The sequence below is a fragment of the Anomalospiza imberbis genome, chromosome 16, assembly GCF_031753505.1.
Source record: "Anomalospiza imberbis isolate Cuckoo-Finch-1a 21T00152 chromosome 16, ASM3175350v1, whole genome shotgun sequence".
In the NCBI taxonomy this organism is placed as follows: Eukaryota; Metazoa; Chordata; class Aves; order Passeriformes; family Viduidae; genus Anomalospiza; species Anomalospiza imberbis.
Window position 1 is genome coordinate 15,256,967 of NC_089696.1, and position 23,804 is coordinate 15,280,770.

Sequence of the window (23,804 nt, forward strand, 5' to 3'; positions counted from 1 at the left end):
GGCTGCTGCACAATGAAATCCATGAGGTAGCTGTCTGTTCCCAGGATTTAACTGAAGAGTGACATCTCTTCAGAGGCAGGAAAGTGGTCAGGACTAAGCATGAAACATGTAAGATGGCAGAATTCAAAAGGATAAACATTATTTGATACCTTATTTATAGGGCACCACAGGGGAAAGGTAAAGGTTTCAGAAAAGAAAGAAGCACTTTAATTTTATCTGGAGATTTTCCAACAATAAAATCTAATCCATCATTCTCTGTGTGTGACTGCTCTTAATGAAAATTTAGAGGCTGTGAGTGAAATTTAGAATTCCCAGGGGATGCTATTAGGAAGATGTCTAGCAGCTATGCAAAACCTGTTAGATCAGAGCCCTGCCAGAGGCTGGCCAGGGCTGCAGTGTGAAAAGGACACCTCGGAATTCGGGGAGCCGAGGCCCCGCCAGCCTCTCCCACTGGGATTCCTCGGATGGACGCTCATCCCAGGGCTCCCCCCGGCATCAGGGACACCAATATCCAGCCACAGCAGCTGTGTTGATCCCAAAAGAGAGGGATTTGGGCCATTTGTGTTTGTTTTTCACCCAAAGCACCTCATGGTGCTGAGAGTTGTGGATTTCTCTCGTGTGCTCCCCAGGTTTTTTAACTGATCCCAGTTAAGAGCTCTCAAAAGAAGCAGCGAGAAAACTTATTTAATCAGAGAATCCTGGAGTGGTTTGGGGTGGAAGGGAATTTTAAACCTCATTCCTTTCCAATCCCAACACCCTCCACAATCCCAGGCTGCTCCAAGCCCCATCCAAGCTGGCCTTGGACACCTCCAGGGATCCAGGGACAGCCACAGCTTCTCTGGGAATCTGTGCCAGGGCCTGCCCACCCTCCCAGCCAGGAATTCCTTCCCAATATCCCACCTAAACCTACCCAAGGTTGCTCCAAGGCACATCCAGCCTGGCTTTGGACTTCTCAGCCCATCTTGGAGCTGCCCAGGGCCACAAAGTGCCTCTCATCCCCGCTCATTTCCAATCCTCTGCACTTTATTTTTAATTAAAGCAGATCACCAGACCGTTTCCAATAGTTTTTAATGGTCAAAAAGGGGCTTTGATTATAAAGACAATAATGTTCAATTACTGAAGGGCCTGCATGTACATCATGAATCAGTTTAATACCAAAGTCACTGCCAATTATTCAACTGATTCAAAATGAGGCTCCATCAGAAAATGTTAAATCACAGGATAAATCTGTCCCGGGCAAGGCTTTAGTAATCAAAATTCTCTCAAAGCAGAAAAGGCTTTTTTTAAAGCAGGGGGGGAAAAAAGGTTACAGCTTAAGCCAGACATTAAATAGTAATGCCAGATGTTAAACAGGTGACTGAAATTATTGGCAGCTATCAGATGCAAGGTACTACTGGGTGCAGAGCTCTGCCACCAAGTTTGCAATCTGGGCAAGGGGCTTAAATATTCCTGTCATTTTCTGCCTATGGATAAGAGGCAATTTGGATTATAGGATAATAACCTCCTAATTCTCAGCAGATGAGCATCAGCCTCCTGCAACATCAAAAACCAGCCCAAGTTTAATGTGGACCCTTCAGTGAGAGATGGTTTTAAACTCTGTAATTCCGCTGGTTCTGTGGAATTAAGCACAAGGTGCTGCTGGGACCCCTGTGCCTGCAGACAGCAGAAAGCACCTCAAGACCTCCTAAAATGCAGAACAAAACACCCCAAAAAAAGGGTTTACAGATTTTCATGTCAATCTTTCTACCCCCAAATTTACTTTATTTCAATTTTTCCATGAATTTCTGTGCTGGAGAACTCCAGTTGCCCAATACCACTTGGAGCAGGTACTGCCTGCCCATGTGGGGTCTCAATTCTTTGGGTGGCTCTGCCTTTCCCCCCCTCCTTCCCCTCTCCATCCCATCCCACATCACCCATTGTCCAGCAGGATTTGGGGGCCTGCACTGGCACTGATTTATTGTGCAGCACGTGGGGTGTGGGATCCTTCAGAACTCCTTCAGAACTCCTGCACCAACCCCTCCTGTGGCATCAGCCACTGCTGCCATCCACGGGGGGAAAGTGGGATCTGGCACCTGCAGCTCGGGGCAGGATGTGGGGAGTGCTCCGTGCCCAGGAGGATCAGTCAGGGATCTTTTCCCAGCAGGACACTGAGCACCTCCTGCCCTGCAGGATGACATCTGCTCTCTCTCCATGCTCAGCTTGGGCTATGTCAGAAATCATGTCTGTAGTGACAGGACAAAGGGGAAACTGAAAGAGAGGTGGTTGAGGTGGGATATTGGGAGGGAATTCCTCCCTGGGAGGGTGGGGAGGGACTGGGATGGAATTCCCAGAGAAGCTGTGGCTGCCCCTGGATCCCTGGCAGTGTCCAAGTCCAGCTTGGACAGGGCTTGGGACAGTGGAAGCTGTAGGGGGTACAGTGGGAGGGTTTTTAAGGCCCTTTCCGACCCAAACCCTTCAGTGATTCTGAATTTCCATGAATGGAGCTCTCCACAGGCACAAGCACAGCCCCAGCCTGTCCCACTCACTGCACCCTGTAGTAAATTGTCCCCAGTGCCTGGGCTGAGGCTGAAGTAACGAAACTCAGGTGCTCAGACGAGCCAAACCCCACATTTCCTTTAATTTTCAATCTTTTTCTCACTCTTTTTCTCCCTCCTTCCTTGCTACAGAGCCGAGAGCGTGGACAGCACGGCTGGGTTTGTTCCTGCCTCGGCACCAGCGGGAACATCCCAGCTCCAAGGCTGGAGGATGGGCGAGGAAAGGGTCAGGACACATCCCCCGACTGCGAGCTGAAGAAAAATGTTGGCAGAGCAAAGCTTGCCACAGGAAGAAAAGGTTGTCCTGGCTGTTCATATTCCTCCACATGGGGTGAGTAAAACTGTCGGTCAGACTGAAGCGTCTGATGCACAGAGGGGAATAAAAACTCATTAAAGGGCCAAAAGGAAACCCTATTAAAATATCAAATATAAACCGGAGGAGACTTGATCACCCATGTGCTGGAGGAGTGTCAGGGCTTGAATGAATCCGACTTTTTTTTTCCCCTGAAAGCAGAGGAAATGCGCTTTGTGGAAAGCCAGGTGGGATGAGGGGCAGGTAGGGTGTCAAAGAGCACTGATAATATTTCAGGGCCTCGCTCGGAGCCGGGAACACGAAGGGGATTTATCCGGTTTTCGGCGGGGAGGAGAGTGCTGGCAGATTTTTGAAGGAATTCCAACGAGGTTCAGACTCATCTGGTTCTTAAATCGAGAGCTCTTGGCCGCCGCTGTGCCGAGGCAGGAGCATCTCCACTCCTCACTGCCGGGACACAGCCTGGCTCGGGAACCAGCGCCGGCGGCTCCGCCTGATCCTCCTGCTGCCCTGGCCTGGCTCCTGTCCTGCTGGAAGGCCAAAAAAAAGAGCATTTCATGTGCTCTGAACTACCCAGAGAACCATCCTTCTCACAGCATCTCATTTCTGCTTTATGTGGTCTTGAGAGAGGAAAGAAATTACAGGAGGAAAGAGCAGAACAAAGCGTTTTCTTTCAAGCACTGAAATCTGTGTTGGTCCTGTCAGTGCTGGAAGGGATGGAGCCTGGTGTCCAATGGATTTGTGCCTCAGGGCTGATGGACTTTTAAACCCAACTGAACTGAGGCTCTGTCAGGCTTTCACCCCTTCCTACACACCAGGAAAACCACGTGGGGGAAAAAAACCAGGATTTCTCCCTCACCCAGAGCAGCTCTTGCCTGGTCAGCCACCCAGAGTCCTCTTTCTGGTGGTTTTCTCCTGTGTGGACCTCTGGTATCTCACAGGTGTGAAGGCTTTTCCATGGTTTGGGAATGTTTGTCCCATTTCTTTGTGGATTTGTAGTTTTCTGGTTGTGATTAAACTCAGAGAAGGCATAAATGAAGGGTTTCTCTCTCTCACAAATGTGTTAAATGCGTTACCTCTGGGATGTGGAGCTGTTGTCCAGTTGGTTGAACTTGGCACCGGAATTCAGGAATGACATTGGGATGAGGTTGTGAGGGGAACATCACTGGGCCATCACCCCAGAAATTTCATTCCCTCACAAAATCAGGGTTCAGGTAACAGCTTGTTTCTAATTTAGGTGGAGCAGAGCCCTGCTGCAGGCCCTGAGCTTCACCCACGTTCCTCGCTCTGTTCCCATTTCCCTCCTGCACAGTGAGGCACGTTCTTATCCCAAGCCCTTCTCCTGAATCCAGGGATTTTTTGGACACCTGGGCTGGTTTCATCCCATCTCAGCAACACCAGGGTACAAACAGGGCCCGTTGTTCCCTCACAGACACATTAGAATCACCTAAATCTTGTTTCCCCCTGAAATCTGAGCTGGTCCCACACAGCAAAGCACTGAGGGGCTCCCCAAAGGTGAAAAGAGGGGATATGCCCTCACAACCCCATGGAAAGAGCTTGAAAATCCCACAACTCTTTCCCAAAAGCTCAGTTCTAAGAATCTCTTTTCCATTTCCAGCTCTGAACATCATTTTTGTGGCCAAAAGAGGTGTGACAGGAGTCATCTGGGGTGGGCCCAGCTGCTGGATTAGCACCTGCCCAGGTGGGATTGGAGGTTTCAATCCTCAGAGCCTTTTCCAGTGCAGGGATCTATCCCAAACCTTTCACCAGGTACAAACCATGCAGCAGAATGAAGTAGCAGTGAATGTAAACGGGACATGGAAAGGTTTTTGAACAGATGTTTTAATGGTCTGTTTGCTGTTGTGGTCAGAGAGAAATTCCCTTTGACTTCAGCAGCTGGAGGGTAGAATCCCACTCCTCTGGCCCTCAGCTGCTCATTCCCAAGGAGCTGAAGTCTCCAGGTGATGTCCCAACAGCTGCAGAGTCTCCTGGAAGCAGGGATGTGGGAATCACCTGTCAAATACATCAATCTGTTTGCATTTCTAGCTGTGTTTTGAGATGTTTCTGGCAGAGATTCCAGAGAAGCTCTGGCTGTCCCTGGATCCCTGGCAGTGTCCAGGGCCAGGTTGGACAGGGCTTGGGGCAGCCTGGGACAGTGGAAGGTGTTGGGATTGGAACTGGACGAGCTTTAAGCTCCCTTCCAGGATCCTCTCATTCCATGATGTCAGTCCCAGACCTCGAGCTGGATCTGGGCACAAAATCCACCAGGGCAGAGCAGACCGAGCTCAGGCGATGTGAAATTCAATATTTTACACCCACACCACTAAAAATAAGGCGCCGCCGCCAACTCTTCATCTGGGAAGAGGAACCACCGATGTCACTGTGTCTTGGACAAGGCACAGCACTCAAGTCCTGACCATATTTAGCCATAAGATCATCTCCCAGGACTTCACAAAATCATGGAATCACAGGATGGTTTGGGTTGGAAGGGACCTTAAAACTCATCCAGTCCCAACCGTTCCCTGCCACAGGCAGAGAATCAGGAATTTCTGCATGAGAGCAGAGTTTTAGAGAAAAGTCTTCTGGACAAGGACCAGCTCTGCTGTTGTTATTTCTCCCTGCTATCTCCACACTTCATTTCATCCCCCAAATTGCTGTGTTGAGTTACTCAAGGTTGCTAAAACCGTGTAGTGCTAAGGAGGCAGCAAGAGGGAGGAAATTATGTCTCTAGAAAATGCCCCACAGAGCTGAAATCAGGCCACCTCTTTAGGTGTCGGGTTTAGATTTTGTCATTGTAAGCAGAGAAACTTGAAACATTTTGCCCAAATGTGTTGAAAGCCACGAAGATCTTAAAGATTATTCATGGAATAAATATTCATTTGCAGGAAGAGGGATTTTTTTTTTTTTTAATGCATGAATATTTCAGGCAGAGTGTGCAGTTGCTTGCAGGAAAAGGTGATCGTATTCTCAGTGCTGTTTAAGTAGTTCCTAATATTAAGGATAAGAATTAAAGGTATCAGGGCACTTCATTTTTAACATGTAACCATGGACTAGAATTCCAGAATGGTTTGGGTTGGAAGGAACTTTAAAGACCATCCAGTTTCAACCCCCTGCCATGGGCAGGTTCTGCTTAAGTTAAAATCCTTCCTAGATTTTCTTTAACTGATTCCTATTAGTGAAAAATTCCCTCAGAATCTGTCCTCAAACTTTCCCTCCCAGGTGCTGTAACACCATCACTCTGCTGAACAACTTTAACCACAAACACATTGCACTTGTAGCCCTGAACACCGGGAAATATCTTTATTTTATTCACAGGTCCCGTCGGCTTTTCCCCTTCGAAAACTCCATTCCCTGTGCCAGCAGCACATCAAGACATCGCAGCTCTCCCTGGTTCAGAATTCCCCTTTTTTTTTTCTTGAGGTCGAGTCCTGGCTGAGCCTGTGTGGAGCTCTGGTACCATCTAGTGTTACTGGGGGAAGCCTCAGCTGCTGGATGCGGCTTTTCCTCGCTGATGTCGCGACAGAAGCTGGCGATTGGGGTGAGGACACGCAGCGACAGCATCTCCTCCTCCTCCAGCTGAGGCTCGGGGTGGGCAGGTCCAGCAGGGCTGGGAGGGGAACAACTCAGAATCACAGAATCAGGGGAAATCCCGAGCTGGAAGGGACCCCACGGGGATCATCCGGTCCTGCACAGAGCCACCCCCAAAAGTCCCATTCCCCTGGCGTGGAACCTGCAGTGGGGCTCCTCTCTCCTGTGCTGGGTGCTCCTGCTGTAACTGGAGTGAGGGACTGGATTACTGTGATTGTCATGGATGATTGTGATTATCGGAATTATTGTGATTATCTGAATACAATTATTGTTATTATCATGGAATTGCTGTGATTATCATGGAATTCTGGAATGGTTTGGGTTGGGAGGCACCTTCAAGACCGTTTTGTGTATTATTGTGATTATCATTCCATGAATTATGAATTACTGTGATTATCATGGAATTCTGGAATGGTTTGAGTTGGGGAAGCACCTTCAAGAACGTCTCGTGAATTATTGTGGTTATCATGGAATGATAATCGTAATTATGAATTATTGTGATTATCATGGAATTCTGGAATGGTTTGAGTTGGGGAAGCACCTTCAAGAACGTCTCGTGAATTATTGTGATTATCATGGAATTCTGGAATGGTTTGGGTTGGGAGGCACCTTCAAGACCATCTCGTGAATTATTGTGGTTATCATGGAATGATAATCGTAATTATGAATTATTGTGATTATCATGGAATTATTGTGATTATCATGGAATTCTAGAATGGTTTGAGTTGGGGAAGCACCTTCAAGACCGTCTCGTGAATTATTGTGGTTATCATGGAATGATAATCGTAATTATGAATTATTGTGATTATCATGGAATTATTGTGATTATCGTGGAATTCTAGAATGGTTTGAGTTGGGGAAGCACCTTCAAGACCGTCTCGTGAATTATTGTGATTATCATGGAATTATTGCGATTATCATGGAATTCTGGAATGGTTTGGGTTGGGAGGCACCTTCAAGACCGTCTCGTGAATTATTGTGGTTGTCATGGAATGATAATCGTAATTATGAATTACTGTGATTATCATGGAATTATTGTGATTATCATGGAATTCTGGAATGGTTTGGGTTGGGGAAGCACCTTCAAGAAGGTCTAATCCCAATCCCTTGAACAACCCAAGTTCCCTCAGCTGCTCCTCCTTCGGATGCTCTCCCATAGCTTGGTATTCTACCTTTTGGTGACCAAAACTGCTCAAAATATTCGAGCTGGGGCAACCCCAGCGCAGAGTGTGGTGTGTGGGGGTGGTCTTCACTAATGAAAAACGTAACTAATTATCTGTAAGAACCAATCAGGTCCTGGCAGAATGGGTGTGGGGGAGTTTCAGTAATTAGCTGAGAAATTGGTCTTCATGTGGCAACTAAAAAAAACAATTAGCGACTGGTGGAGAGGGTGTGGGGGTCAAAGTAATTACAGGAGAAATGGGTGGTAATGATTTGGTAACGACTACGTTTGAAAGAACCAATAAAGTTCTGGAGGAATGGTGTGGGGCTTGGAGAACCTCGAACTGAGCAGATTTGTTGTAGCGTTAAGTAGTATCCGGGAAAAAAAACATTCAGGTTTCATAGATTTGTGAGTATGAACTGCATCCCGGGTCCGTTTAAATGGAATATTAATGGCCACACGACGCGTGATGGGGGAGGATACACGTTAAATGGGGAATATGTAGTATTTGGGACTGTACTTCCCCACTGCCTCTGCCAAGGGGGAAAAGAGCAGGAAAACGCGGATAGAAGGAGGCTGTGCCTTCCAGAAACTCCCGAGAGGCCCCACAGAGGTATGGCGCTCTCCCCGCGATCCGAACAAAGCTGATTTTTGCGGGACTCCTCTGGCACTGGCCTGTCCCAGCCGCACTTCCCGCACAGCTTGGCGCGGTGTGCAGGAGGCACGGGAGGCACCGCCCGCAAGGGCGCTGCGCGGATGCCGATTTTGCGGAGAATAAAGCGTTGGTTTAACCTTTTGTTTTGTTTTGTTTTTTTTACGCGAAGGGGTTTTATTTATTCCGCCCGCAGCCCGTGCCCTCACCGAACATGGCGGCGCCCCGCCGCCCTCAGGCGCCGCGGTGAGGGCGGAAGCGGCGCGCGGGCCCCGGCCCGGAAGCGCTCGCGGCCTTCAAAGAGTGGCGGGCGGCGGGAGCGGGGCCGCGGTGAGCGGGAAAACAAACGTCGGGAATCCCAGGAAAACGCCGGCAATCCCGGGGAGAGCGGCACGGCTGGAAGGGCTGAGCGGGCGGCGGGAGCTGCTCAGGGGGAGGTGGGTCGCGGGGTGCGTTGTGGCCGTCGGGGGAGGCTGTGGGGGCTGTGGGGGCGAGGGGCGGGTGAGGCGTTGGGGGTGTCGGAGGGAGGGGAAGGGAGCGGGGCATGGAAGGGGGGACATTAAATACCATCCCTGCCACGGGCAAGTTCTGCTCCAGTTAAAATCCTTCCTAGGTTTTCTTTAACTGATCGTTGTTAGCGAAAAATTCCCTCGGAATCAGTGCTGAGATTTTCCCTCCCAGGTGCTGTAACAGCCTCCCCGCTTGGTGTTGTGGGGAGGGCTGAGGTGGGGGATGTTGGAATTGGGGAATGGGGTGAGGTGGGGGATGTTGGAATTGGGGAATGGGCTGAGGTGGGGGATGTTGGAACTGGGGAATGGGGTGAGGTGGGGGATGTTGGAATTGGGGAATGGGCTGAGGTGGGGGATGTTGGAATTGGGGAATGGACTGAGGTGGGGGATGTTGGAATTGGGGAATGGGGTGAGGTGGGGGATGTTGGAATTGGGGAATGGGGTGAGGTGAGGGATGTTGGAATTGGGGAATGGGGTGAGGTGGGGGATGTTGGAACTGGGGAATGGGGTGAGGTGGGGGATGTTGGAACTGGGGAATGGGGTGAGGTGGGGGATGTTGGAATTGGGGAATGGGGTGAGGTGGGGGATGTTGGAACTGGGGAATGGACTGAGGTGGGGGATGTTGGAATTGGGGAATGGGGTGAGGTGGGGGATGTTGGAATTGAGGAATGGACTGAGGTGGGGGATGTTGGAACTGGGGAATGGACTGAGGTGGGGGATGTTGGAATTGGGGAATGGGGTGAGGTGGGGGATGTTGGAGTTTGGGAATGGGGTGAGGTGGGGGATGTTGGAGTTTGGGAATGGGGTGAGGTGGGGGATGTTGGAACTGGGGAATGGGCTGAGGTGGGGGATGTTGGAACTGGGGAATGGACTGAGGTGGGGGATGTTGGAATTGGGGAATGGGGTGAGGTGGGGATGTTGGAGTTTGGGAATGGGCTGAGGTGGGGGATGTTGGAATTGGGGAATGGAGTGAGGTGGGGGATGTTGGAGTTTGGGAATGGGCTGAGGTGGGGGATGTTGGAATTGGGGAATGGACTGAGGTGGGGGATGTTGGAGTTTGGGAAGGGGAGAGGGAGTAGGGTTGTTGTTGTGCTGGGTGTTTCTGGTGTGGCAGGTTTAAGGGACAGCCGAGTTGTTGTTAACAGGAGTTGTTGTTGTGGAATTCTGGAATGGTTTGGGATGGGAGGAACTTTAAAGCTCATCCTGTCAGCAAAAATCGGGAAGGATGAAAAACTCTTCCAGCACTACATAGTGATAGAGTGTCAGGCTTTATTTTATTCTGGTCAGGATGTACCACAGAAAATACTCCCTATACAGATGGCTTTTTACTAGATACCTTGTAGATTCATACATGCAAAACCCAAAGCAATTCCCGTTCATTGGTCCCAAATTTAATATTGCATCATTTCCAGCAATCCAGTCCCACCATTTGCCATGGGCAGGGACACCTTCCACTAAATCAGGATGCTCCAAGGCACATCAGCCTGGTCTTGGACATTTCCATAGATCCAGGAGCAGCCACAGCTTCTCTGGGAACCTGTCCCAGGGCCTCCCCACCCTCCTAGGAAAGGATTTGTCCCAAAATCCCCTCTAACCCTTCCCTGTCACTGGGAACTCATTCCCCTTGTCCTCATTCCACAGCCAGTCCCACCAAACCCACCAAAAGAACAGCTCATCTCATATGTTAAAGTTTTTTTCTTCTTTTTTCCTCTCCTTATTTTCAGGGTTGTCTGAGCTCTGGATGGAAGCTCCAGTGGGTTTTGAGGTGCTGAGTGCACTGAGGATGAAACATCTCTGTCTCTAGTGTAATTTACCCAGCAGAGGAGAAGAATTTGGGTCTCAGAGGAGTCTTTTTCTTCCCTTGTTGAAGAAAACACCTTAAAAGTACAAATGGACAGTCAGTGTTACCCTGGTGGCTGCCAGGTGGTTCCAGTTTGGAAGTTGGTGGCCATGTGGCCATCAGAAAAGGAGGAGGAGAGCATAATCCTGATCAGTGATGATGATGATGATGAAGTGCAATGCCCAGATGATGATGATGGAAGGGAGAGCACCCAAGGGAGTTCTGTCCTGTTTGTAGAGCCACAGGGTAAGAGCTGTTCCCTTGCTGCTGCTGGAGTTCCCTGAAAGATTTGGGGAATAGATTGAATGAATTCTCTGTTATGCTTGAAATCTGTCCTTGTGCTGCACAAGTGAATAAAACCAGGAGGAAATCCCCAATTTGTAGGGATATCTTTGATGGCACTACTCCAAAGGATGCTGCTGTGTAGTTTTCACATTCTTCAAACTGAGCTCAGACTGGACCTTTTCAATGTCAGCTGGGTCCTTTTTTATTTGGTTTGATAGTTCATGAAAGTTTTGTGTGCCATTCAGTCAGATCCCCAAAAAAATGTGCTTTAAAGTGTTCAAAAAGTAAATGTCAGTAATTTCTAGGGACTTTGGAGCTACCTTTACACTGATTTACACCTCGTGCTCTTTCCTGCAGAGAAGTCTCCCCTGCAGGAGAAGAAATCAGAAGAACTGGTGGATGAGGAGGGGGATTTGGTGGTCACCTACTGTAAACAAGCCAATGTGATGCCTCACGCCAGACACGACTGCCCCACGCACCCCTTTGAGTATGCCCAGGGCTGGGCAATCCCCTTTGGGCTCCCATTCTCCACATTTACCTTTGGGACAGCTGCAGGCAGCAGCAGAGCTGGGTATGGGTGTGATTTTCCTCATTAACCTTCTGGTTTTTCAACCTTGCAGGAGGAGAGAGAGTGATACTTGCCTCCCCCTTGGGAAAAACGCAGATATTTGTGACCAGTGCTACTGCTACATCTGTGACAAACTGGCTGCTGAGGTAAGGGCAGGGCACAGCTTGCAGGAGACAAAACTGGCTCAAATGAGAGCTTTAGCCAAGCCCTGCCTTAGGCTCAGATTTTTGGCAGCAGCTCTGCTCAGGTGACTGTGCCTAAATCACTCTGGCTCACGAGTTCTTAAGGTCAGGTCTAATATCAAATGGGTTATTTATTGAGTAGACAGGAGGTAGCAGAGAAAGGGGTTTTAACAGTTATTTATTTCACAGGATAAAACAAAGCAGGCTACATAAAGCAGTGCACAATAACAGGGTACCTGTATTAAAGTTGGCAAAGAAATAGGATAGATGAGGGATCAGCAATTCTACCCTCCCAGGAAAGAGTTTGGGGGCTCTAAGAGAATAATACAGGAAATTTGATTAACAGGTCCTTGTAACTACTTAAAGTGTGGTTCTCTTGGGGTTTATTTCTAGTCCAGGCAGCTGTTGGAGTAAACATACACAGTGCATTTCATAAAATCAGATTACTAAATCAGACATTTTTTTAAATGAATTAGAGACATGTCAGCTTTCTAGACTGTCCCCACTGGAGTTAGGAGTGGAGGGGATTGTGTGGGGGTGGTTTATCGCTTGGACCTTTTGTGAATTTCAGAAGGCATGAGCTGTGGGCAAAGTTGGGGTGAACATGCAAGGACAGGGCTCTGTTCCCAGCTTCCAGTGGGGAGGGTGCCAGTCCTGAGGGTCTCTCTGAAGGACTCAGCAGTGACAGGTAATCAATGAGTGTCTCTTTTGAAATGGTTGCCATGATACCAAATTGTTGCTTGTCAAAATATTTACTCAGGTGCAAGGAGGATAAAATTAATTATAATCCCTCCCTCAATGCTGAGGGGAAACACGAAAATCCAGCAACCTCTCCGTTTTTTTGTATTTTCTGACACAGTGCCAGCTCTGGACAGCCCCTTCCCTGTGCCACTGCAATGCCCACAACAAAAGCAACTTCTGGAAGTCACAGAGGAACTTTGCCCTGGCTGGGGTCCTGGCCACTTTCAACCTGGAGCTGCTGGAGCTGGACACAGAGCTGCGGCACGGGGGTGAGTGCTCTGTCCCCAGGGACCTGGGGCTGCTCAGGCCTTGCCTTGAGTGTTCTGTCCCCTCAGAGACCTGGGGCTGCTCAGGTCCTGTCCTGGGTGCTCTGTCCCCAAGGACCTGGGGCTGCTCAGGTCCTGTCATGGGTGCTCTGTCCCCAAGGACCTGGGGCTGCTCAGGCCCTGTCCTGGGTGCTCTGTCCCCAAGGACCTGGGGCTGCTCATGGCCCTGTCCTGGGTGCTCTGTCCCCAAGGACCTGGAGCTGCTCAGGTCCTGTCCTGGGTGCTCTGTCCCCAAGGACCTGGGGCTGCTCAGGTCCTGTCATGGGTGTTCTGTCCCCAAGGACCTGGGGCTGCTCAGGTCCTGTCCTGGGTGCTCTGTCCCCAAGGACCTGGGGCTGCTCAGGCCCTGTCCTGGGTGCTCTGTCCCCAAGGACCTGGGGCTGCTCAGGTCCTGTCATGGGTGTTCTGTCCCCAAGGACCTGGGGCTGCTCAGGTCCTGTCCTGGGTGCTCTGTCCCCAAGGACCTGGAGCTGCTCAGGTCCTGTCCTGGGTGCTCTGTCCCCAAGGACCTGGGGCTGCTCAGGTCCTGTCATGGGTGTTCTGTCCCCAAGGACCTGGGGCTGCTCATGGCCCTGTCCTGGGTGCTCTGTCCCCAAGGACCTGGGGCTGCTCAGGCCTTGCCTTGAGTGTTCTGTCCCCAAGGACCTGGGGCTGCTCAGGTCCTGTCCTGGGTGCTCTGTCCCCAAGGACCTGGGGCTGCTCATGGCCCTGTCCTGGGTGTTCTGTCCCCAAGGACCTGGGGCTGCTCAGGTCTTGTCATGGGTGCTCTGTCCCCAAGGACCTGGAGCTGCTCAGGCCCTGTCCTGGGTGTTCTGTCCCCAGGGACCTGGGGTGTCCTGTCCTGGGGAACAGCTTGGCTGCTCCACTCCAATCCTTAGGGAGTTTTTAAGGAGTAAATTGCTGTGCCTTTTTCCATGCTTGGGCCAGGGATGGGTTTGCAAGTGCAGATTCCTGCCTTTCTCCATCTGGGGGAATCATAGAATGGTTTGGGGTGGAATGGAGCTGGAAGACATCTCATTCCAGCCCCTTTCCTTGGGCAGGGACACCTCCCACTCTCCCAGGGTGCTCCAAGCCCCATCCTGCCAGGCCTTGGACATTTCCAGGGCTGCCACAGCTTCCTTGGGCACCCTGTGCCAGGGCCTGCCCACCCTCCCAGGGAACAATTCCTTCCCAATATCCCACCTAAATTTTCCCTCTTTCAGCCACAAAGTTTTCCTGACCAATAAAACTGGATGCAAACAATTTCCTAAATAACTCCACATGGGTAACTTTTTTTCCTAAATAATTTCACATGGGGAACTTTCTTTTTTTATTTCGGAAAAAAACATGCAATTTTTATGCTTTTTTTTTTTTTTTTGTCTTGTTTCTCAGGAGATCTCCTAGAAAAATTCATCAGGGATCTTTCTGTAGCCTATAACAAATACCTGACAGGAGAAAGGATGTGTCCCCCAGGACACGAATGCTGCTGCAAGCCAAAATTGCCCCCAGGGCAGTGCAATGTCTGCAGCTCACAGAACTTTGAGATGGTATACAAGTAAGTGACAACAGATTTGGGTTTGTCAGGGCAACTTTTATTCATTTAATGAGTTATAAATCAGAATTGTGGCACCTGAGACAGCAAAAATAGAGTGGAGAGAACTTGTATGGTCAGCAAGATAAATTGCATTTGGCTGTAGTTTAAAATCCCTCTTAAATGTGTCTTTAAATCTCCTGAGCTGTGCAGGACACCTGATGATCTCTGATTAATATAACCTGAGAAAGTGGGGAGCTAAGGCCTGGGCTTTGGGGTGGCTTTAGGTGGGATATTGGGAAGGAATCCTTCCCTCGGAGGGTGGGGAGCCCTGGCACAGATTCCCAGAGGAGCTGTGGGTGTCCCTGGACCCCTGGGAGTGCCCAAGGCCAGGTTGAACGGGGCTTGGAGCAGCCTGGGACAGTGGAAGGTGTTGGGGTTGGAATTTAAGCTTCCTTCCAACCCAAACCATTCTGGGATTCTGTGATTTTTTACTAATTGCTTTTTTAGAATGAGTTTCACCTTTTCACTGGTATAACAAACCTTCAAAGTACCCAAAGTATTGGTTGTGCCAGCACCTCCTCAGTGTGCTGGAGATCCTCTGAAGGATCTTGATTGCTCTCAAGCTGTGGGATGGCCACAATTGCCACTTGTTTAGGAAGTCCGTTGTTGCAGACCCTTGATCTTACAGGCCACTTGACTTTCTCAGGTATTCTGATGTTTTCGAGCTGGTAACAAGATTTTTAAATCAGGCAGAACAAGAAAGCCCCAAAGCTGCTGCTGTCATGCTGCTGGGAGCAGCTAAACAGATTGCCCTGCACAAAGACCCTGCTCTGTAAGTACCTGGCCCACAGAGAGAGGGGGATCTTCCTTCTTTCCTCCAGGGGAGGGGAATTAGTGAGAGAATCCCGGGGGTTTGTTTCTTAGGGGTGAGGAAAGAGTAAAAATCCGATGAACACACAGAGGGAGAAGTGGGATTTGGGGGGAAAGGAGAGGTTGGATGTGAGAGGGAAAAGTTAAGCAGGAATGAGAGTTTGAGATGATTTGAAAAATCCCTGCTAAGGGAAAGCCAGATTTAATATTAAACAACAAAGTTGGTTGGCAAGTTTTGCTCCACTGCTTACAGGAGGGCTTAGGCACAACAAAGGAAAACAAGCAACAACAAAACCAAACCTAATCCGGGCATTCAGAAAAGGAAACGAACCGAGAACCACCGAGGGCAGTGTGGGACAAAGGGAACAGCAAAGATTAAAAGGAGATCGGCCTTAAAAGCTTAACAGCACTCCCACTTAACAGTACTTTAAATTATGCCTTAAGCTTAACAATTCAACAAAGAAGCGGCACTTACACCTAACTTAAGCTTAGCTTAAAACTTAACCTTAACGATTTAAGGGGAATAACACTTTAACAGCATTTAACCTAACTTAGAACTTCGAAGTTACACTTAGCAACTCAGCAAGACACTTTTCAACAGCACAAGGAGTTTTGTGAAACCTGCACATTTTGGGGTTTAAATTCAGGAGTTTTGGTAAAAGAGAAGGAAATGATGTCTGGATTGGTTTGAAACAGCAGCTCCCCTGCAGTTCCTGCTGAGGAGTGATCCAGGTTTGCAAGGAGCAGGCTGCATTTATTATCTGGGAATTTTGCACCGTGTTTTGCACTTCAGCACTTGTTTCAGCCTTTGCAGGAATTTTTTTCAGCATGCCAGCTTCCAAGATTTTTCGTTAAAAAGTGTTTTATTCAACAGTTGAGTACAGAGAAGGGGAAAAGGCAGGAAGGGGAGCCAGGCATTAATTAGTGCTGATTTCTTCCACGCTTAGGAGCTGTCAGAACCTTGGCCACACTGCTTCCCTAAGGATTGCTGTCCCATTTCTGTTCCAGAGGTAAGATTGGTTTCCTTGCTGGCTGCAGACTTTCTGCTTGGCTTTAAAATGCATTTCAGGTGACAAATCTTCTGTTCAGAGGCACGTGGCAGGTGAGAGCAGGTTGTGGGTGTTACACCAAGGAGTAAACAGTGGCTGGGAGAGGTCACAGCAGCATCCTGGCAGGATTGCCCTGGGGTGGAGCATGGAAAAGCTCTCCAGAGGCTGGAGAATGAGGACACCCGGCTCCCTTGGCTTAATTCACTTCCCATTTTAGCTCTATCCTTCACCTTCCCCCCCAAATTCACCTGCCACAGAAGGTTGATGAGTGAAGAATTAAATTCTTTCCAACCCAGTTCTATAGTCTCACCTTCTCTGGAACTAATGACAGGTACAACCTAAATCCTACAGCAGTTCTCATTTTACATTGCTATTCTTGATTTTTTTTTTTTAATTTCTTACTTGGAACAAAAAAGGGAAAAGTTTGTCTTTACCTCCCTGCCAACATTTTAAAGAGTAAACTGTTCTTTATTTATCTCCACTTATCAATTAATACAAAAATGGTTCCAGTAGCAGGGAAGGTGCAGGAGCTCAGGCCCAGCACAGTTTGAAGTGTTTGCTGTACACATTCCTTGGAGACCTTTGTTTTAAAGCTTAAACCCTACAGAACCTTGGTTTTAAAAATAACAGCACAATAATAATTTCATTACTCACTACAAAACTTGAATCAGAAATTCAAATACAGATCCAAAAAACAAAACACCTCCAAACTTGTGCAGTTTCCCATATGATTAAAAAAGACAACTTGTTAGTAACTCACCTCATTTTAAAATACCCTTTTTGAATTATTTTTCTTTTCAAATCACAGGATCACAACCCAACTTCAGAGGATGCTGGTGTTGTGTGACTTCCCAAAAATGCTGTATGAAAAGTTTGTTGAGTTTTTCCAGTCCATATCCCTTCCCTGCCACTGCTTTGCTTTCTCAAACAGGTGAGTTCTTGGGCCTCTGAGTATGTTTGGATCCAGCTGCCTGTGGAATGTTCTTTCCCTGATAATAATAAAAGTGGGAGCATTTTAGAGGAATATTTCATTATTTGCTGCTTTCCCTGTTTGTTGTTTGATGCCATGACTGAGCTGTTCTCCCTAAATTTACTTCCTTTACCCCAGAACTGAGCACTAAACCCCAAAAGGTTTTATTCATCAAACTTCACAATCCTTAAAGGAGCTAATTAGAGTGCAACAAAACACAGTTTAAAATTACATTATTTTTATCCTTCCAGCTTGAATGTTTTGCCCTGGGACCACATGTCACTGACCACAGTTTTAAAAGGCCAGAACATCACTGGGCAGAGGAGACAGAAAGGAAGGAAGACGTACCTGTGGGAAGCACTCCCTGTTGTGGAGGCTCGAGTGGAGAAACTGCTGGAGAAAAAAAAGTGAGATTGGTTTGACTTCTTTCACTTTGAGAATTCAATTCTTATATTTTGACTGCTCCAAACCTCTTTACTTTGGTGTAATGGGGAAACACAAAACAAACTATTTTTTAATTTTTTTTTCTTCTCGACAAGGCCAGGAACTTTTTAAAGTTTCTCAAAGCCTTTTGAATGCCTCAGGACCAAGAAAAGATTGCTGGAGTGGCTCATTTCTGTCTCTCCATGAACTCTGCAGGTTTTACATGTTGATTTTCCAAGCAATTCCTCTTCGTCAAAGGCTGGCAAGTGGCAGGCAGCCAGAAGAGTCTGTTTGGGTCTGCAGAGGGTTGTGCTCCAGAAAATCCAATATTCCGAAGAATCCAGTCCACTTAGAGAATTCAGCTGCAAAGCAACCTCTGGTTTTATTTTGCCAGAGCTGAGATAATCTGGGAATTACCTCTAGGAATTTATTTCCAGCTGTATTTCTGTCCTGCTCTGCAATGTCTCGTGCATGGGAAGCTCTCCTGGTTTGCTTCTTTCATTGTAGGAAAAGTTTGCCCTGTGCACAGTTTTGCACTTCCTTCCCCTTCCTTCTCACCTTCTGGTTTTCTCCCCAGGTATAAGGAAGTTGTTCGGTACCTGAGAGCTGTGAAGTGCAATGAAAACCAAAGGTAAATGGCTTTTCCCTCTCTTTTCGCCTTTTCCCCTTCTTTTTCCTCCCCTTTCCTTTTCCCCTCTCTTTTCCTCCCTTTCCTTTTCCGCTTATTTTTCCTCCCTTCTTTTCCTTCTCTTTCCTCCCCTCTGTAATGGTCAAGCACAATCAGATCTCACCACAAATCCTATAAAAACCTCATCCTAATGAAACCCAAATCTCCATTTCCTCTTCCCAGGCTCCGAGACCTTCGGGACCTGATCCCATTCTACCTGTGCAAAACTGGGAATTTCCTGGATGCTGCCCATTCCCTGCTGTTCCCTGTGAACAGCCTGGCCTGCTGCTCTGCCTGCAGGATCACTCCTTGCCAGTTCAAGGTCTACCTCAAGATCTTCAGGACAGGCTGTGTTCCCTCTGGGAATGACATGCTGGAGACAGGGCCCTGGGTTACAGCTGGCAAGTGTCATTCCTTCCTTCCTTCACTGAGAATTTCATTCCAGCTCTTCACTGGCAGTCAAATGAGTGACACCCTGAGCCCAGCTGGCAACTGGGTGAGGGTAGGGAGGCCCCTGCATCCCTGGAAGTGTCCCAGGCCAGGTTGGACAGGGCTTGGGACAGCCTGGGATAGTGGGAGGTGTTTGGTTGGAGCTGGATGGGCTTTGAGGTTCTTTCCAAACCAAACCATGAAAACAGCAGGCAGGAAGGATGGCTTTGTACTGGAGCATGGATTTATTCACTTCACTTTGCTCAAAACACTCATTTTGTCAGCTGTGAGCTTCTGCTGAAAGCAAAGCAAGAGAAACTGGTAAAAGAAAATCCAGAGGTCTCCATTGCCTCCCAGCATTGCCACTGTCAGTGGGAGACTTGGCTTTATGTCTCAGCCATGACCTTGAGGAGAAAACCTCCTGATGGGCAGTGTTTCATCATCAGAATCATGAGCTCAGCCTCTGATGATTGTCTTCACCTGTCCTGGGCTTTGTCACTTCTCAGGGTGTCTTCTGCCACAAAAGATTTATCTGGGAGTTGCTCCCTACTGGCAGAATTCTTGGAAGTGTGAGATCCCTCGGTGTGGTGTGATGTCCACAACAAACACTTCTCTGGGATCACCAAGCTCAGTCTGGATTGTGTGCAGACTCTGCAGCTTTCCAGAACTGTGGTTTGTAGCTGATATTTATCTATTCCACCAACAAACCAGTGTAAAACAGCTCTAAACACTTGCTGGCTCTGCAGAAACAAGCCTGTAACCAAGTGAATATCCTGGTTGTGTTCCTGCTGTGGAGTTATTTGGGGTGTGTAGGATCTGGCTTTGATTCTTTTCATTTCCATCCCTGCAGGCTCTCCCCTGAGGAACACAGTGCTAATTAAGCAGGCACTCAAACTGCTCTACAGCAGCAAGGCACTCTACAGGAACGTGAGTGAGGCCAAGATTCCCTCTTCTCTCCTGTTCCCACTCCTTGAGAGGGCAAGGATTTGCTCTGACCCCTTTTTTCTCTGAATAATTCATCCCTCTGCACAGATTTCACTTTGTAACACAAATGTTCTGTTGTTTTTTAGGCCAAGTGTTGGAGTTCCTTCATCATGATTTTGGGGAGCAGTGATTTGCTGGAAAAGAGGGGGCACCTGCTTCCCTTAGCCCTGGGAGAGCCCCCCCTTGGCTTCCAAGAGGTACCAAACAGTTCTGGGAGCTGGGAGAATCTCCTGGCTTGGGTTTGGACAAGATTCCACTGGATGTGGGAATTGGCTCCTTCTCCCAGGTGCCAGAGTTAACTTCCAGTGCCTCATCCAGTGCTCCTGTGCCAGGGGTGGCTCTGCAGCATGTGGGGGTTCAGGAGTGTTAAAGGCAGCTGGAAATGAGTTCCCCCTGCTCCCAGCTCAGGCCTGGGACTGGTTCTGGATCTGTTCATGTGAGATGGATCAGATCAGAAAGGGCCTGGCCAGGGGGAATGGCCTCCCGCTGCCAGGGGCAGAGTCAGATGGGAGATGGGGAAGGAATTCCTGGCTGGGAGGGTGGGCAGGCCCTGGCACAGATTCCTGCAGAAGCTGTGGCTGCCCCTGGCAGTGCCCCAGGCCAGCTGGGACAGGGCTTGGAGCAGCCTGGGACAGCGGGAGGTGTCCCTGCCATGGCAGGGCTTGGCACAAGGTGATTTTTCCATCTCAGCCCTACAAAAAAAGAAGAGTTTTTAATAGGGTTTGGTTGGTGCTGCAGAGCCTCAGCTTCCCTTGAGTATGATGTGGAACAGGCACCATCCTCTGCAGAAATGCTGAAGGAGTCACTGAAAAGCACATGAAACCCCATTTCTGGCAGGTTTGGGGAGGATCTGCCATCCTTGTCCCTCACTGTCCCCTTGCAGAACGTGCTGGCAGCCAGTGGCAGCTTTCTGGAGGATCTCAAGTCTGGAGTTAATGTCTCTTTACCATCTGCTGTTTTCTCTGGTCAGGTGAGTGATGACAGCAAAGGAATTTATCCCCAGCACTGAGAAATGTTGGGTTATTAAAAGCTTTTAAGAGGGGCCTGGAAGATTTTCTGGGGGATGTTCAGCTAAAGATTAGCAGTCTAAACTCTGGAGCAGATATGAAGGTGGAGAAGTCAGGGTCTCTCCTGCTCTGCACATCTTCAGGCCAGGAGAAATCTTTATCCCTGTCCAAATGTATGGATTTATAAAGGAGGAGGGCTGGGAATAATTGATTGTTTATTAACTTCTCTCAGGGTTTGGCTCAAACAGACACTGGGGCTTCTCAAAACTCAGAATTGCCCAGAAGTTCTAAATTTCTTTGCAGTTAAGGGTTTCAGGTATGTGGAACTTGTTTGTAGGTAGCAGGAAAAACATTCCATATTCAATGCAGTCATCTAAGGAGCTGCCTCATTATTTTTTATTTTCTTGGAGGAAATTTTAGTTTATTCTCCAAAGATGTGACTCCTGAGCTGGATTTTTTTTCCCCTTTGATTCTCTACTTCTGCTCCTGTGTGAGATTTCACTTTTATGTGAGCACTTTGAGAGCACCAGAAATAAAACCCCTGTTTTTAACTCTTGATAAGGTTCTTGTGGATTTTTTGTGTGCCCTCCAAGCTCTCTGGCTGAACTGGAATGACCCAGTGCTGGTTTGAGTGGATAAATAAAGGGAAAGCAGCTGTTAAATCAATTTCTTTCCTTGTTATTGTCTTTTGTGTAGCTGCACCACGAGGCTTCTCTCGTCCTGGCAGTGCAAGCAGTGCAGCAGATGCTTTGTTGTGACCTTCCCCACTTGACTTCCTTCTTAGAGATAGTCCTGGCTTTTGGGGTGAGTCCTAGAAACTGATTCCTGTTCTAAGAGAAGAAAGCAAATAATGTTTAAAATCTCTGTGATGATGAAAACACATCCTGGAAGTTTAAGCCACATCTAATTTGACTTTGCTTTGATTTTTTTTTTTTTAATTATTATTTGCAGGAATGATTGGCAGGAATGAGGTTAAATCATATTTTGTCTCTTCTTAGAAAAACTTCTGGGCTCTGAGGCTGTTGCTGGACCAGCTTTCCTGTGAGGAGCACATCCTGTGTGGCACTGCCAGCCTGCTTTTGAGGGACCTGAGCCGTGAGGAAGCCACCATGCTGAGAGTGTGAGTGCAGCCCTGCTCCCAGAGCCTGGGAATGCAGCAGAGGGATAGCCTGGGCTGCAGATCTGGGCAATGCTCAGGTGGAGTGGAGTTCCTTCATCGTGGTTCTAGGGAGCAGTGATTTGCTGGAAAAGAGGGGGCCCTGCTCCCCTTGTCCCTGGGAGAGCCCCCCTTGGCTTCCAGCAGTGCTGGGAGAATCTCCTGGCTTGGGTTTGGATGAGATTCCATTGCATGTGGGAATTGGCTCCTTCTCCCAGATGCCAGAGTGAACTTCCAGTGCCTCAATCCTTGTGATTTTGTTGTCCAGGTGGCAGAACCTTGGCCCCCAGTACGTGGGGGAGTTCCTGTGCCTGTTCCTGACCTGCAGACACAAGAGGATGCAATCTGTGGGGCTCTTCAGCCTCAACGTGGTCATAGAGAACCTGCACCTGTGAGTGACTGGGGACTGCCCAGGGTCCCCTGAAATAAATCCTGGCATTGTCCCACTGGGACTGCCCAGGGCCACCTGAAATCCTGGCATTGTCCCACTGGGACTGCCCAGGGCCACCTGAAATCCTGGCATTGTCCCACTGGGACAACCCAAGAGCCACCTGAAATCCTGGCATTGTCCCCCTGGGACTGCCCAGGGCCCCCTGAAATCCTGGCATTGTCCCACTGGGACTGCCCAGGGCCACCTGAAATCCTGGCATTGTCCCACTGGGACAACCGAAGAGCCACCTGAAATCCTGGCATTGTCCCACTGGGACTGCCCAGGGCCACCTGAAATCCTGGCATTGTCCCACTGGGACAACCCAAGAGCCACCTGAAATCCTGGCATTGTCCCACTGGGACAACCCAAGAGCCACCTGAAATCCTGGCATTGTCCCACTGGGACAACCGAAGAGCCACCTGAAATCCTGGCATTGTCCCACTGGGACTACCCAAGAGCCACCTGAAATCCTGGCATTGTCCCACTGGGACTGCCCAGAGCCACCTGAAATCCTGGCATTGTCCCACTGGGACAACTCAAGAGCCACCTGAAATCCTGGCATTGTCCCACTGGGACAACTCAAGAGCCACCTGAAATCCTGGCATTGTCCCACTGGGACTGCCCCAGAACCACCTGCAAATCCTGGGGTTCCCCCCAGTCATTCTCCCATAAATCTGGAATCACCTTGGCTTTGGAGCTGTGTGTGTTGGGTTTTTGTAGGTGTTTGAGTCATGCAAAGCCAGGAGTGCCTGCACCTGTGGCCAGCTGGGAGGGAATGAGTGGGAATTTCTCTCTCTTTCAGATGTCCCTGGGCAAAGCAGCTCTGCACCTTTTTCCACGAGTCAGTGAGTATCCCAATATTTGTAGGATTTATCAGCAATGCAGATCAGTCACACCCCTTACCAATTAAATATTGAAGTGGTTTTTGTATTAAAAAACCATTCCTGAAGGGGATTAATTGTGTCTTGTCTCTTCCCAGGGGTTGGGGCAGCTCCCCTTTGGCACCACAGCTCACCAGGAAGTTTCCAAGTTCGTCAGTGCTTTTGGGATGCTCTAATTGGGACCAGATCATCAGGAATATTTTCCAGTTGGTTTTTCATCCAAGCAATCTCTTCCTGGAGAGTTCTTGGGTTTGCTTTGGTTGTCACCTCCAGGAAGAGTCAGCTAACAACTGGGACTGGCTCTGGAGTGGGAACAGAACATTTGGGGAGTTTCTTGCAGTTTGCAGTTCCACATATTCAGGAGCTGTTGGAAGAGGCAGCAGGTTGGAGTTGTTTTCAGAAGCTGACAAAACCAGGGAAACACGGATGGAGCAGGAAGCAGCAAAGAATTTTTCCTCCTGTTGGAAGAGGCAACTGCTGAGAGGGAAGAGCTTAAGCCAGGAAAACAGGGAGCTGAAAACTCCCTCTGCAGCAGTTTGGGGTCAAGTGCTGTTTGCACAGCTCTGATTTTGGGTTCCATTCTAAACCAAGAGGCTGGAGGATAAACCTGAGCTTTATTTTCTTCAGACAGCCCCGGTGTGGGGCAGTGGAGAGCTGATTTTATTTGGAAATAATCCAGCTTTCAGGCTGGGCTTTTATTTCCTGCTGAAAATAAGGTTTAGATGGGT

At 48.7% G+C, this 23,804-nt stretch overlaps 1 protein-coding gene across 1 annotated transcript; it reads left to right on the plus strand.

Annotated features, from left to right (window-relative positions):
- The first annotated feature begins 8,829 nt into the window (after positions 1–8,829).
- On the plus strand, positions 8,830–23,706 carry LOC137483852 (uncharacterized). The gene is made up of 20 exons (XM_068207265.1): positions 8,830–8,927; positions 10,480–10,841; positions 11,238–11,367; positions 11,501–11,594; positions 12,490–12,640; positions 14,069–14,231; positions 14,917–15,042; positions 16,022–16,090; positions 16,938–17,060; positions 17,351–17,506; positions 18,100–18,153; positions 18,373–18,590; positions 19,469–19,545; positions 19,689–19,799; positions 20,486–20,572; positions 21,306–21,413; positions 21,608–21,729; positions 22,034–22,156; positions 22,998–23,040; positions 23,175–23,706. Exons 2-20 carry the CDS (start codon positions 10,646–10,648, stop codon positions 23,250–23,252), a joined length of 2,229 nt encoding a protein of 742 aa, XP_068063366.1. The 5' UTR covers positions 8,830–8,927; positions 10,480–10,645; the 3' UTR covers positions 23,253–23,706.
- The last annotated feature ends 98 nt before the right edge of the window (positions 23,707–23,804 follow it).

Bases quoted from the DNA above. Each gene is read 5' to 3' on its own strand.
- LOC137483852 (XM_068207265.1), top strand. From the start codon at position 10,646: ATGGACAGTCAGTGTTACCCTGGTGGCTGCCAGGTGGTTCCAGTTTGG. The intron at 11,595-12,489 runs GTAAGGGCAGGG...TTTCTGACACAG, and splicing joins GTGACAAACTGGCTGCTGAG to TGCCAGCTCTGGACAGCCCC. The intron at 16,091-16,937 runs GTAAGATTGGTT...TTCAAATCACAG, and splicing joins GTCCCATTTCTGTTCCAGAG to GATCACAACCCAACTTCAGA.